Source organism: Vigna angularis, chromosome 9 (genome assembly GCF_016808095.1).
Source record: "Vigna angularis cultivar LongXiaoDou No.4 chromosome 9, ASM1680809v1, whole genome shotgun sequence".
NCBI lineage: Eukaryota > Viridiplantae > Streptophyta > Magnoliopsida > Fabales > Fabaceae > Vigna > Vigna angularis.
This window is the reverse complement of record NC_068978.1, coordinates 832,710-846,052: the sequence shown is the minus strand read 5'-3', so window position 1 is coordinate 846,052 and position 13,343 is coordinate 832,710. Positions and strand designations below refer to the sequence as shown.

At 33.4% G+C, this 13,343-nt stretch overlaps 3 protein-coding genes across 8 annotated transcripts; 1 reads left to right on the top strand and 2 right to left on the bottom strand.

Annotated features, from left to right (window-relative positions):
* Positions 1-772: 772 nt before the first annotated feature.
* On the top strand, positions 773-3,839 carry LOC108320691 (O-fucosyltransferase 13). 5 transcript variants are annotated; one of them, XM_017552206.2, is made up of 6 exons: positions 773-989; positions 1,148-1,230; positions 1,609-1,679; positions 1,789-1,877; positions 2,012-2,233; positions 2,956-3,839. In XM_017552206.2, exons 1-6 carry the CDS (start codon positions 874-876, stop codon positions 3,686-3,688), a joined length of 1,314 nt encoding a protein of 437 aa, XP_017407695.1. In that variant the 5' UTR covers positions 773-873; the 3' UTR covers positions 3,689-3,839. The 5 variants fall into 5 exon arrangements, with proteins under 5 accessions (XP_017407695.1, XP_017407694.1, XP_052724542.1 ...); XM_017552205.2 differs by having other exon boundaries at positions 1,133-1,230; XM_017552210.2 differs by lacking the exon at positions 773-989 and adding an exon at positions 1,346-1,502.
* A 512-nt stretch (positions 3,840-4,351) lies between these two features.
* On the bottom strand, positions 4,352-9,150 carry LOC108320679 (DEAD-box ATP-dependent RNA helicase 15). 2 transcript variants are annotated; one of them, XM_017552187.2, is made up of 12 exons: positions 8,994-9,150; positions 8,782-8,889; positions 8,164-8,264; positions 7,312-7,484; positions 6,926-7,157; positions 6,713-6,831; positions 6,376-6,432; positions 6,090-6,274; positions 5,695-5,839; positions 5,054-5,137; positions 4,860-4,923; positions 4,352-4,696 (listed from the first exon to the last, which is right to left on the bottom strand). In XM_017552187.2, the coding sequence occupies exons 2-12, from the start codon at positions 8,886-8,888 to the stop codon at positions 4,686-4,688; spliced, it is 1,278 nt and encodes a 425-aa protein (XP_017407676.1). In that variant the 5' UTR covers position 8,889; positions 8,994-9,150; the 3' UTR covers positions 4,352-4,685. The 2 variants fall into 2 exon arrangements, 1 of the variants encoding a protein (XP_017407676.1); XR_008245392.1 differs by lacking the exon at positions 4,352-4,696 and adding an exon at positions 5,210-5,310.
* Positions 9,151-10,209: 1,059 nt separating this feature from the next.
* On the bottom strand, positions 10,210-12,938 carry LOC108320475 (uncharacterized). The gene is made up of 5 exons (XM_017551893.2): positions 12,779-12,938; positions 12,390-12,503; positions 11,877-11,956; positions 10,945-11,069; positions 10,210-10,615 (listed from the first exon to the last, which is right to left on the bottom strand). The coding sequence occupies exons 1-5, from the start codon at positions 12,829-12,831 to the stop codon at positions 10,544-10,546; spliced, it is 444 nt and encodes a 147-aa protein (XP_017407382.1). The 5' UTR covers positions 12,832-12,938; the 3' UTR covers positions 10,210-10,543.
* Positions 12,939-13,343: the final 405 nt, after the last annotated feature.

The following is a 13,343-nucleotide window of genomic DNA, read 5'->3' as shown; positions in this document are numbered from 1 at the left end:
ATTCTTTTATAATAAAAATATTTTAATATACAATTTTATATTCGCTTTTCAATTATGGGGAAATTGTGCTTATAACAGTGATTTCACATCTTTTTTACTGAGTTTATAAGTATTTTGTTTTCTTGAACTGTGTTGGTAAAACTTTTTTTAAACGATTGTTAAAAAAAAAAACTAAAATTTTATATTTTGTAAAGTTATACTCTAAACACCACTTATCTAAATGAATATTTTTTTCTTTATAGAATTTATCTACTTTGATAAATTGTAAAGACCATCGTAATGTCACCTATATATTTTAATCTACAATTTCATGAAATTAACATTAGTATATTTTCATTAGTTTTGATGGCAATTTTATTTTAATTATCTTCACAATAAAATACATGATTCATTAAAGAAAACAGAGAAGAGGATAAATTCTTGCCATTCACATTATTAGTTAGTTTTTGAAGTTATTTTAATAATTTAAATTACACTCGTGGTAAAAAAAAATACGCCTATGTATTAATAATATAAAGAATTTTTATTGTGTTATTTTACACACCGACAGAGCTTTGAAGACATCTCGACATGTTTTACGTTACAAATTATCATATCAATTATTAATTTTACAATAATCATATTAGCATATGTTTTTTATTTGATAACATAAAAAGATCTATAATAGCAAGCATATAAATCAAACTCGTAATATTTTTTATTGATAGATATTATATTAATAATTAACCTTTTACTATTTTCTTATTTTAAATGTTGAAATAAGTAGCAGTATGCCGAACCAAAGTGTATAATGCATAGAGCAAAGCGATTTTTCGACGGTTGTGTGCAATTGCAGGGATCTATACACTGTCATCACCAGTTCCGTGAAATCAAATGTTCGTTTTCTCTGTAAAACCTTTCTTCAGCATCCTCCTCGTCTCGCTCTTAGTCTTCTTCTTTCTCGTACTGCTATCGCCTCGTTCCCTTTTCTCCCAAAATCCCATTTCTGGGTAAGTTGTTTATAATTTCAGCACCCATCTGTTTTTATGCCTTGAATCGGCTATAAAGCTTTGAAATTGGCAACTGGGCACCTTTAATTGTGGACTTGGTATCTTGGGTAGTGACATTTTTGCGTATTGTTGCTGATCCGTAGATTGGTGTTGTGCAGTGGGGAGGTGGTGGATATATGGAATGTTCGGAGACTCGTGGAATGGAGACCTTGCGATTGGTGGCTACAAGGACATCTAGCAGGTACTTTTTGCTTGAATCGATTGGTGTTTGTTTCTACTACATTTCAGCTTTGGAAGGTTAAAAATTTGTTATATTGAATGAACTTTTGTGATTACTGGATTCATTTTGTATTCAGTATAGGAATAGCTAGAACTGTCGATAGCAATTGAAATTCCGGAAGTTGCAGAGAGTAGATCTACTTCTGTGTTTGTTGATTGGAAGTTAGGGCATAGGATTGGCTTTTCGATGTTATTTGGACTTGGATTTGCAACGGATAGGGTTCATTGTTGAGGGTGGGTGAGGGTTGCAGATTGGCTTTTTATTTTCTGAATCAACCTTAATTGGCTTTCATTGCAGACAATTGCTTTCGTTTTTTTGTTTATTCTTGAAATGGTGCAGCTCTACCACTAGAAACCAACGGATATATCAGAGTGGATTGCTATGGGGGTCTCAATCAGATGCGAAGAGATGTGAGTACTTTAAGAAAAATCTTTTGAATTTCTACCCCAGATCCTTAGAATATCTTCAATATGCTTTTTCTGCTTTCTTAAGTTGAGATGAAATCTACATGGGTTACAGTTCTGTGATGGTGTGGGCATTGCTCGTTTATTAAATGCAACTCTCGTCTTGCCAAAGTTTGAAGTGGCGTCATATTGGAATGAAACAAGGCAATTTACCTTTCCATTTCTCTGGAATACCTCGCAAATCTTTACTCAAAATTGTGTTCATTGGTTGAGTAGTAAATTGTGTTATCTTATCTCCTTATCTATGTTATCGATCTGAATACTTGGTTCCATTACAGTGGTTTTGCTGATGTATATGATGTAGACTACTTCATACAGCATATGAATGGCTTTGTCAAAGTTGTGAAAGAGTTACCACCAGAGGTTGCATCTAAAGAACCTGTTCATGTGGACTGTAGCAAACGGAAAGGGCAATTTGATTACGTTGAAAGTGTTCTTCCATCTTTGTTAGAACACAAGTACATTTCAATCACACCAGCAATGTCCCAAAGAAGGGACAGGTATGATCATGTCTCTCACTTCCATCAACAACCTCACTCACTCGTCTTTAGTTCTATAAACCAGAAATTGATTGCTAATAAAATATCAGGACCTGGGATATTCTTTTTTTCTTTTGTTTCCATTCCCTGTAAGGGGGATTTCACTTTATTATGAAATGGTTACAATTGGTAAATTCTTGGCAATTTAGCACTACTTTATAAGTGAACTTATTCTTAAGTTATCTCTGTAAGGAGGTTCAAGACACACATATATCTCCACATTGGTAAGATATTGTTCGTTTTGGGCCAAGTTCTCACAGATTTGCTTTTTGATAGCATTTTAAAAGGTCTCTTACCAAGCGAGGTATCTTATATGTACATATAAACTCATGTCTATTTCTTGTTTTATCCAACGTGAGACTTTGTTTGTATCCATCCTAACATCCACTGATTTTCAACACCATAATATGTAATTTTTATGAGTTTGTCAAAAGGGTTGGTTTGCTTAATATATGTGAATATTTAAATTGAGTTGTAATATTTGTCTCATGTTACCAATGACTATGCAAGCAACTTCATTGAACAAAGTAGAATTATTTTATTCAACATCCATTATAGATTAAATTCTGTAGAAAACGGGGGCTGCTATCGATAAATAAGATCATGTGTCCCATCTCCCTTTTCTTTCATAGTAGTATTGTAACCAAGTTTGATTGTTCTTTGTTTTTGTTCTTCCCTTGCAGATACCCTTTGTATGCAAAATCTGCTCTGTGTCAAGCTTGTTACAAAGCATTGCGTCTTTCGAGAGCCTTGGAAACGAAAGCCTCTGAGCTTCTAGATGCAATACCTAAACCATTTTTGTCTCTTCATCTTCGTTTTGAGCCTGATATGGTTGCATACAGCCAGTGCGAGTACAGGGGTCTTTCTCCTGCTTCCATGAAAGCCATAGAGGAAGCCCAAGTGGACAGAAAACCATGGACTGGAGACTTAACTCGCATTTGGAGACTACGTGGAAAATGTCCACTTACACCTAACGAGACAGCTTTAGTACTTGAATCTCTTTCCATCCCACCAACTACAAATATATACCTAGCAGCTGGAGATGGTTTGATGGAAATTGAAGGATTGACAGAAACCTATGGCAACATATTTACTAAGTCAAGTCTTCTTAGTAGGGAAGACTTCACAAACATGCATGGCAATACAAAAGCTGCTTTGGATTATTATATATCCATAAACAGTGATTCTTACGTGGCTACATATTTTGGGAACATGGACAAGATGGTTGCAGCAATGAGAGCTTTCAAAGGTTTGTACAAGACTCTATTTTTGAGCAGAAGAGGTTTTGCAGAATTAACCTCAAAGGGTCTTAGGGGAAAGGAGTTGATGGCAGCACTGTGGAAGGTTCACAGAGATGATTTTGCTATGGGAAGAGGCTCTGCTCTGCCCGAGTGTTTTTGCGAATTCAAGTTCTGATTTTGGATCTCTCTTTTGCTTCACTTTTCACGGAGGCACACCTTAGAATCCAATTGGATCAATCCAAAAACATTATTTTAGAATTTTTATTTTTTATGTTGTGTAATTTTAGTATTGTGAATTGAGAATACAATTAGCCTTTCTCAGTTTCATTATGATTTTTATTTTGATATAGTTTTTCACTTTATTAATTGAATTGATGAAATATAAGTGAGTTGAGTCAATTCGGCTTACGTTATTCTGCAAATAACTTGGAACAACGCAGATCTCCTATTGTAAATTTGGATCTAAATAACGCCTGCATTTCCCTCTAAACTCCTGTCAGTTTGCTTTTTAAACTAATTAGTTATGTATCTGACTACTTTTCATGCATTGTCACGAGTGAAACAATTACACAATTAGAAACATCATGTTTCGGTAAAAGATTTTTGAGCCGTATATTTCCTTGCTTCTGTTACGTTGAAAGTTTAAAAAGATATCGATATCTTGGCTCAAGTTTTTGAGCCGTATATTTTTCTCTCACAAGGAAAGCAAAACAATCAACACCTTTTTTTTAATTTAATCAATTTACCATGACAAAACTCCTTTATGATTAAGCAATTCATGTTAAGAACATTAAAATAAAATAATAATTTCTTTGCAACTAAATCTTGCATCCAGATATCAACACCATCAGAACAGTTATGCTTCGCGCATTGATTACATGAACCAACTGACAGTACTGATGGATGATTTAACGGTACTGCCGCTAATGTTTCAACAAATCGATGATTAACACATTTATAGGCTACAATGACTACGATGAATTTCTACAAATACAAATGCTGGGTCTCAAATGGAGTCATTCAAATCTACCAATCTTCAAACTTAAAACAATATAACATTTTTCGTTAAATATTGTGTCAAAGCACTCAAATTTATGAGATGCCACCTAATCCATCCCTCAATATGGGCAAAGCTCTTTCGAATTTCACCTCCCCTATTGTCCAAAACGTCATCAATTTGGCACTGCAGAAAACAAAAATAAGTCAGTTTTTTTACTAACGTAATAACATGAGACAAAACATTTCATCTCATTTGAATTATTCAACAGTGTATTTACTATCCACATGCAATCATCATACATAAGTTCAAGTCATTAACAAGTAGGGTAATAGGAGAACAGTCTTACTGTATGTCGAAGTGTCAATTTGTTCAGGAAGCTCCTTAATATCAACTTCAAACCTAGATTGCACCTGAAATCAGCATTCAGATTTTGTTAATAGAAAGCACCGTATGGAGAAAAGATTCGTTGATTCCTTCTATTTCTTAATGTCAGAGTGCAAAAGAAACGTTAATACATCTCCATGAAAGAGGGGCCTAGACCTGATTAAGAACTTCAGAGTCGGCAGTGGAGGAAACAAAAGTAATAGCAAGCCCCTTCGTGCCAAATCTACCTGCTCTTCCTACCTATAAATTCATAAATTAAAGTATTAAGTGATTGAGGAAACAGAGAGAGAGAGAGGTAAATCACAAGCATACCACAACCACACGCAAGAAGAAGAAAATTAGCAGTAGCTTAGGATGAGGTGAAAGAGGTGAGGTGTAGAGAGGAAAGGAAGTAGGGGGCTGGAGTGGTTGGGCTGGAAGAAGAGAAAGAAAAACAATGAATACAAGAGGTGTTTTATAGTGAAAACATGGAACGTGAGTGTAGGAAACAGCATAATTATACTGTCTTATAGGTGTTTTAAAGGTTAAAACACCATACACAATGCCACATAATCAATTATGAGGTCAAATTTTTTTAAATCTTTTTATATATAATATAAAATAATGATGATAATAATAATAATAAACAACTGCCACAACAATTTTTTATCATCATTTATCTCCATTCTTCTTCAACCAAACAAATCTCATTTCTACTCTTTTTCTCACCTATTTCCCTTCTGTTTTATTCTCTCTATTTCTTTCCTCTTTTACTAAAGGGTGCATAAAGAAATAAATCTAATGGATCCAGAAATTACCCTGTGCAAGTAAGTATCCGCAGAATCAGGCATGTCATAATTAATAACTATATTAACACGTTCTATGTCAATCCCCCTCCCTACTAAGTCAGTTGCCACGAGAATCCTTTGCTTCCCTTCCTTGAAGCCTTTGTATCGTTTCAATCTGAAATGGGTAAATGTGTTAAAACCAAAAATAAGGCTGCAATTATGCATAAAAGTTCACATCTATGCAAACGAAGGGAGTTGAAACGCCCAATCAATCAGTGTACCATACTTTGAATTGAAGCTTCTGAGACACAGACCTTAAGAATCTAAAAGCTAAAAAGTCTAAGCAAATGAAAAGTCAGCTTAAAGCATTAAAACTGAATTAAAAGACTGCACATGCCACCAATTACAAAATAAGTTGTATATACCTCTCTTCCTGTGACATTGCAGAATGTATGCAGATGGATGGGAAGTTACATTCCACAAGCAACTTGTTCAACTCTGCTGCTCTGCTAACACTCTTGACAAAAATAACTACTTGGTTGAAGTCCAGAGCATCAAGAAGATCATTCAACTTCCTGTTCTTCTCTGACTCTTGCAATTTGATGTAGTGCTGAAAAAGGTTACAAATGAGTAGAATTAAGCTAGCAAACAGAATTTCACTAAAAAAAATCAATTACCAAGAGGAGAGAGAGAAACGTTAATAAAACATACCTGGACAAGACCATGAAGCGTCAACTTGGCCTCATCATCCACATAGATTTCCATAGGCTGAAAAGAAAATATGTTGATATTAGTCATCATAGAAAACAAATAGATGGAGTTTAGTTATTTTCATTTACTTATAAAATAGATTGCAATTACATTTAAACAAGAATAAACATTCAAAATACAAAATAAAACATATACTAACAAAAATGCTTTATAATATAATAATCTTCATGAAATTTCTGAGAAAAGAGCATAAGTGGTACACAAAAATAAATGAGAAGGAACTATTATACCATCTACCATATAAGGTAAATTAAATCACCAAAAACAAGAACATTACATCTTGCATAAATTTCTTGCAAACAGGTCGAATCTCTTTACTAAGTGTAGCTGAAAACATCATCACTTGTTTATCATGAGGAGTCAATTTGAAAATCTCCTGGACGTCTCTTCTCATATCTGTGAAGGTAAAACAGAAGAAATAAGAAAAACATGATATCACAGATTGCCAAAGCATACCCAAAAACACAAATTTACAGGGGAAGAAACAGACCAAGTGATTCAAGCATCTTGTCGCACTCATCAAGTATGAAATGCCTCACGTTCTTTAAACCAAGGTCCTTATCTCTAGCCAGAGCAAGAATCCTCCCAGGTGTGCCAACAACAATATGAGGACATTCATTCTTGAGCAATTCTTTGTGAACCTTGATATTGACGCCACCATAGAAAACAGCAGCCTTTATATCAGGAAGATATGTGCTGAATCTCTCAAATTCATGGCAAATCTGAACAGATGAAGCTTTATTAAGTATATAAACATGCATGTGTTAATCAATTTTCGGTAATACAATAAACACATTTATGTATACAAACAGAAGAGTAGAAAACAAATTGCTCTAGCAGCTCAGATACATTACATCCACATGAACACAGACATACCTGATAAGCCAGTTCTCTTGTGTGGCAAAGAACTAGAGCTGCAACTTGACCAGGAACAGGATCAACTTGCTGAAGTGTAGAAAGAACAAAGACAGCAGTCTTTCCCATCCCAGATTTTGCTTGACAAATGACATCCATTCCTAAGATTGCTTGAGGGATGCATTCATGTTGCACTAATGAAGAAGCAAACAAAATTGTAGTGGACGAATCCTCAGTAAGTATATATGATCTGCCAGATCCTTTTAATGTAAAGGTTTACCAACCAATTTTCGTGACCAATAATATGCTAGTAGTGATTACCTGGTCAATGAAAAGAAAATAGATTAGAGAATAAGAAAAATTACAATAATTTAAGGAAACCAATAAACATACAAAAGATGAAATCCAGCAAGAAAGATTTTAGCAGAGGAAATATAAAATAATAACTAGTGAGTCCATATTATATTATTTAATGCCGATAAAGCTTGTTTGGTAACTTCCTGAACAATAAAAGGTTTCAAAGGGGAAAAAATATATATCCTCAAGCATTCCCTCTCAAACATACAATACAATGACCAATTGACCCCCTCTTAGTACAAAGTATATCCTTAAGAAACTATTGAAATATTAGCCAACTGAATTCAACACAATGTAAATTTTACTGAAAATGCAACAGAAAATACATAACATTATGATCAATAGCATTGGCTAATGGAAATGAAATCGCTAAAGAGCACAGATAAGCAAGTCAAACACCATTACCAGAAAGAAAATTACAAATTAATCCAAGCCATCATGAAAATTTAGTAGAAGAAATTGCACGATATCCTCATATATTAACTTCAAGCAAAAACATTTAATGTCAAATCTTGCCTTCTGAAGGATGCTCAAATCCTGAATCTACAATGGCTCGCAGAAGCTCTGGCTTCAACAAAAAGTCTCGAAAACCCGAACTATGGATGCCAACATAGCCCCTGCATCACAGAAACAATATATACATAAAATCAGGAGCTGCAACATCGAATTTTAGCTTGAAACCCTAAGCAAGTAATTTTTTTACTAATGAAAACAATGCATCAATATGTCAAAAAACCCTAACAAAGCTTCAAAGTAGGATTGTGAGTGTAAATTGAAGCTTATTACCTATCCTAATTTTACTTTTTCAATATCTATACAATTTACGCTACAACACAGGATTAGGCAACTGTCTCTACTCATTACACTATATGCATGTACAAACAATGTCTTGTTCGCTAGCCAACACCAGCAAACAAATTACTTTTAAAATAAAATAAATAAATAATTAAATTTACATTCACACTCCCTAAGGTAGTACGAATTGATACTAGTTGAAGCAAATAAGAACCAACATAGCTACTTTCAATCGCGCAACAACCAAAAAAAAAAAACAGAGAAAATGACAAATTCTCAGTTTCAAAATGAAACACACAATACAAGAAAGTGGACAAGAGAAAGAGGAGGGAGACTAACTTCTTGCCGGATTCCGCAGGCTTGGCAGAATCGGGAGCTTTCTCGTCTTCTTCTTCGTAATCAAGGAGCTCTTCCTCGTAAGCCTCGGTGTCCTTCAATTCTCCCATCCTGATTCCGTTCGTTAGGGTTACATTATCGGATTCAGTTTGAAAGATTGGGATAAAGAAAGTCTAATTCAATAAGTTAGAGAGAGAGAGTTGATAGAAGCTGACCTTCGAAGACGCAACGGAAATAGTTGTTGAGGATGAGATTGAAAATAAACCCTAGATCTGGTTCTGGGTTTTAGGAAGAGTAACAGCGAGTTGAGCAGGGACGAGAAGATATAGCGTGTGCTACCGTGGAATAGTCCGAAAAGCCCTTCCCATTCAAGCTTTCATCTGTCCCACCACCAACCTTAACAATACTACTCTAGGAAAGAAAGGTTAATTCTGGAAAACAAAACCATTTTTTTCCAAAATTGATAAATATTAATTTTATGCTAAAACAGTGTAAAATATTATTTGTGAATCATTTATAAATTTGAATTCGTGATTTAATCTCTTATTTATGATCAAATTGAAAAAGTGGTTTTTTAAATTTAACAATAGGATATTTACATATTTAGATACCAAAATAAAACATTTAAGAATCAAGTTTGTCATTTATTTATTATTTTTATGAAAAAATTTGCTCTTATTTTTTTTTAAGTTCATGTTAAATGATATTCATACATTCTATTTATAGAATAAGCATTTACTCTAATTTTATGAGTTCGTGATTTATACAGAATAACTGAGATAGCAAAAAATGCAGTAATTAGATCATGTTTTCCTTTTTAAAATACTTTAATAATTCTGTTCAAATAAGATATTTAATGATTTTTTAATTGTCACCAAGACATAATTTTGAAATTTTTATGAGAAATATAGGCCGAAAGGCCTACAAGAAATCTTAGAAGGCCATTACTTTCTGCACCTCATGATTTCTTCCCGCATCTTCACAAATATGATGAATTAATCATTTTATCCATATGAAAATTTTAAAATACATTGAGTAATTAGAATTTTTTTTATTATACAATCGAAAATATATTTCAAAACATTCGGACTATATTTTGGGACACAAAAGACTTGTTTGCATCTTGTAAAGGGAAATGATGAGAAATTACATGATAACTAAATGATTTATAATATTTGATAAAATTACTTAATAAGCTAGTTGATGAAACATATAATAACATTAAACTATTTGAGATAATAAACAACTTTTAAACTAGATTATTTTCACAAGCTACTTTGAAGTAGCAAAAGCAATATTTATGCTCTATTTAACTTCAAATCATCTCATTTTTTACACATTTCAAAGCTAAAACGTAGAAGGAAAGGAGGAGTTGGATTAGCGTTACCTTCAACTTCTCTGTTCACAAATTAGTTCACAGACCAAACAAGCTACAAGAACGAGTTAAAAAATGTTGTATTCCTCGTGTTTATGAAATGGTATAATGAAATGCAACTACTTTAGCCAACATGAAAATCCCTCATTCCATAAAATGGAATCATGTGCCACACAGAAAGCAAATTATAGAAGGCAGAGAATTTGGAAATGTTAAAAATTTCAGTGCTAAAAATTGAGAAGATTTTAACACAAGAATTTTAATATAGTCGTTGCAAAGCGAAGATATCCAGCACAGTCTCTGGTTGCTTGCCCATATGCATTTACAAGATGCTACATTGAACAGGAATCAGGCCAGTCATTGAAGTATGACTACCTCTGGATTTCTCATTCAAAACTCTGTTGGAGGCTTTAACCTTATCAGTCTTTTGATTCTATCCTTTTCTGTATTTTCCAAATATCCCTTGAAAACATAACACAGAAAATTGTCAATAAAAAAACATCAAGTAGAAAATTGCTCTGTGAAACAATGGAACAAAGTTTTATCAGGGCATCCATCACATGCATTGCAGAGGATAATATCTAACTAGTGGGCCTAATGTAAAACAGAAGACTACATCACACAGATAATAAGTAGATGAGTAATGCCTATGATTACATATATCAGATGGAATTCCTTGATAAATGAGTTCCAAAGACAAGCAGATAGAGTAAACTGACAAAAAATCAGATGCTCTGGTTTGATTATTTTGTACAACTGAAAGTCTGAAACTGTTCTGCAAGCCTCCTTACCTTCCATACAATTTCATCCAAACAAAGGCAAATTCGTCCATACTTGTCAAGGAAGAGGCGCTCACTTGGGGGCTTCCCACATACATCCTTCACAGCAGAGGTTATGACGAATATCACTTCTGACACTGGACAGAAAAAAAGGTAAATAGAAGCAGATATGTAACTTGAAAAGTATTCCACGGCTCTTCAAATTTACATTTCCAGCTCCAGTGAAATAATGCATAACGCTAAAAAGGCAAATGTCATCATGACATTAATCATTTCCTTGGTAAGCAAACCAAAACCATTCACTAAACGTAGAATCCAAGATGTGTCCCTTATAGGCAGTTAAAGTGATCGCTAGTTTTACCAGCAAATATTCTAGAAAAGGAATGTCTATCAGCAATAGTTATTATTTGCATTATCAAAATAAGAAAGTGAAGGCGGAGTTTTCATCTTTACTCTTTGTCCCCAAAAACTACAATTTCTTCGTATCTGGATGTCTATTAGGTTTTATAGAAAAATGTATAATTGAAATCCAGCTTTCAAAAATGACATCTAAACGATCTGATTCTTTGTCTCCACAACTCTTATTGTTCTTACTCTTCTTTCTATTACTGAACTCTTAACTCAATCACTTTTTGATTGCAAATAGTTTATTATATCTTATCATCCTATGCACATTTGTCTAGGTGCATCCTGCTTACTAGTAGCAACCTAAATGAAGAAGCTCAGTCTCTAGTAGTGTAAACGGTTAAGTATATTTGCATCAAGACTCAAGACAAAAAACATTTAGTAACTCTGTTCACATTTTTCAATTATACCCTTCTCAGCCAGCACTGCAATATAAAACAAGTGAGCCTATCATCTGCCAGAGAGCTGGAGAATGAATAATTTCCATGATTTTATATTACAACCAACAAGTATAAAATGTAGAGTCCATGAATACATACAGGCAAGTTCGTCATATTCATCCTTTCCCACAACATAGATGCTGACATCCCCAAGCACCGTGTATACTATATAAACTGACCTGAAGCAAGGAAAAATGTACAATTACCATATAGAATCACAAAAGAATAAGAAGCAATTTTCCACAAAAAAATAATATGAATGCAATAGAGTTGGTGGTTAAAGATAATCTTGTTTCAAGTCAAACTTCAGATTGGGTTAAATGATGATTCAAGTTCTCAAAAGCTGTTAAACATCATTGACCAAGTATGCATGCGTGTTTTAGTCATGCAGAACACTTGTACAGTTATACAAATACAACTCATTTCTGATATTTCTTCTACCAACTACACCATCTGAAAGTACTGTTTTTGCCAAATAATAGGCCCATTCTTTCTAGCAACTAAAATTATTTAGTTTGTAATCTTTCTGATCTTGACGAGGCAATTGATATAAGCACACACAGATACATGAAATTCAAAGTATAATATAAGCGAAAAGCATGCTATACTGACTTGTGGCAAGCAACTAGGAGCTCTTCGTTTTTGACACCCTTAAGATTATCAGCTCCTAGTTTGACTAAGAAAGAACGCCAGTGTAGGCGCTCCTCAGCAGGTACTCCATGGAAACTGCAATATTGAAAATCATTATGTATTTTATGTAGGCATGACCAGACAATATGTATCAACAAAGGGGTTATGAGAAAATCACTATATCAACTACTACTCTATCCCATCAAAATCCATGCCAAACCCATTTGAGATCCAATCTAAATAGCAGGATTCGATCCACAAAATCTAAAATTTAGATGCATAATGAGAACATTGAAGCGAATCGGAGAAGTTGAGGTATAACTGAGAAAATAAGAATTAGGAATGGGAAGAAAAGATGGATCTGAAAGTACCGTTCGATGAGGATATTGCCCTCAGCGTTGGCAAAGAGCACCGCAAGGATCATATTCTCTCAAGTCTCTCTTTCTTCTTCTGGATTCAGCTCCTATCCCCAATTCCCAGCACCGTTTTCAAAGATCAAGGGTTAATAATTTAACTTATCTTACACTTTATGCTTAAGAAAGTTTAACGAGTGATTTTTACTCTCTTCTAATCTGTTAGATTTAATTTTGGTTTCTTATTATTTTTTTTCAATTTAATATTACAATCTCTTTTAAAAATATTCACTCTGTTAATTTTGGTTAGATTAATGTTAACGCGTGTACATAAATATTACTTCGAGTTATTTTTTAAAATTTATTAAAAACTTACACGTGTTAAGTTATTATTATGTCACTTGAGAGTGTTATCCACATATGATAATAATTATTTTCAATTTAGTCTTATTATCTTTTAAAATGATTCAATTTTATCTTTTTTTAATTTGAGACTAAATTAATAATTAATTTTAATAATAATTTTTATATATATTAAAATATATTATTTTATAATTCATATGTTAAATTATCCCATCTAAAT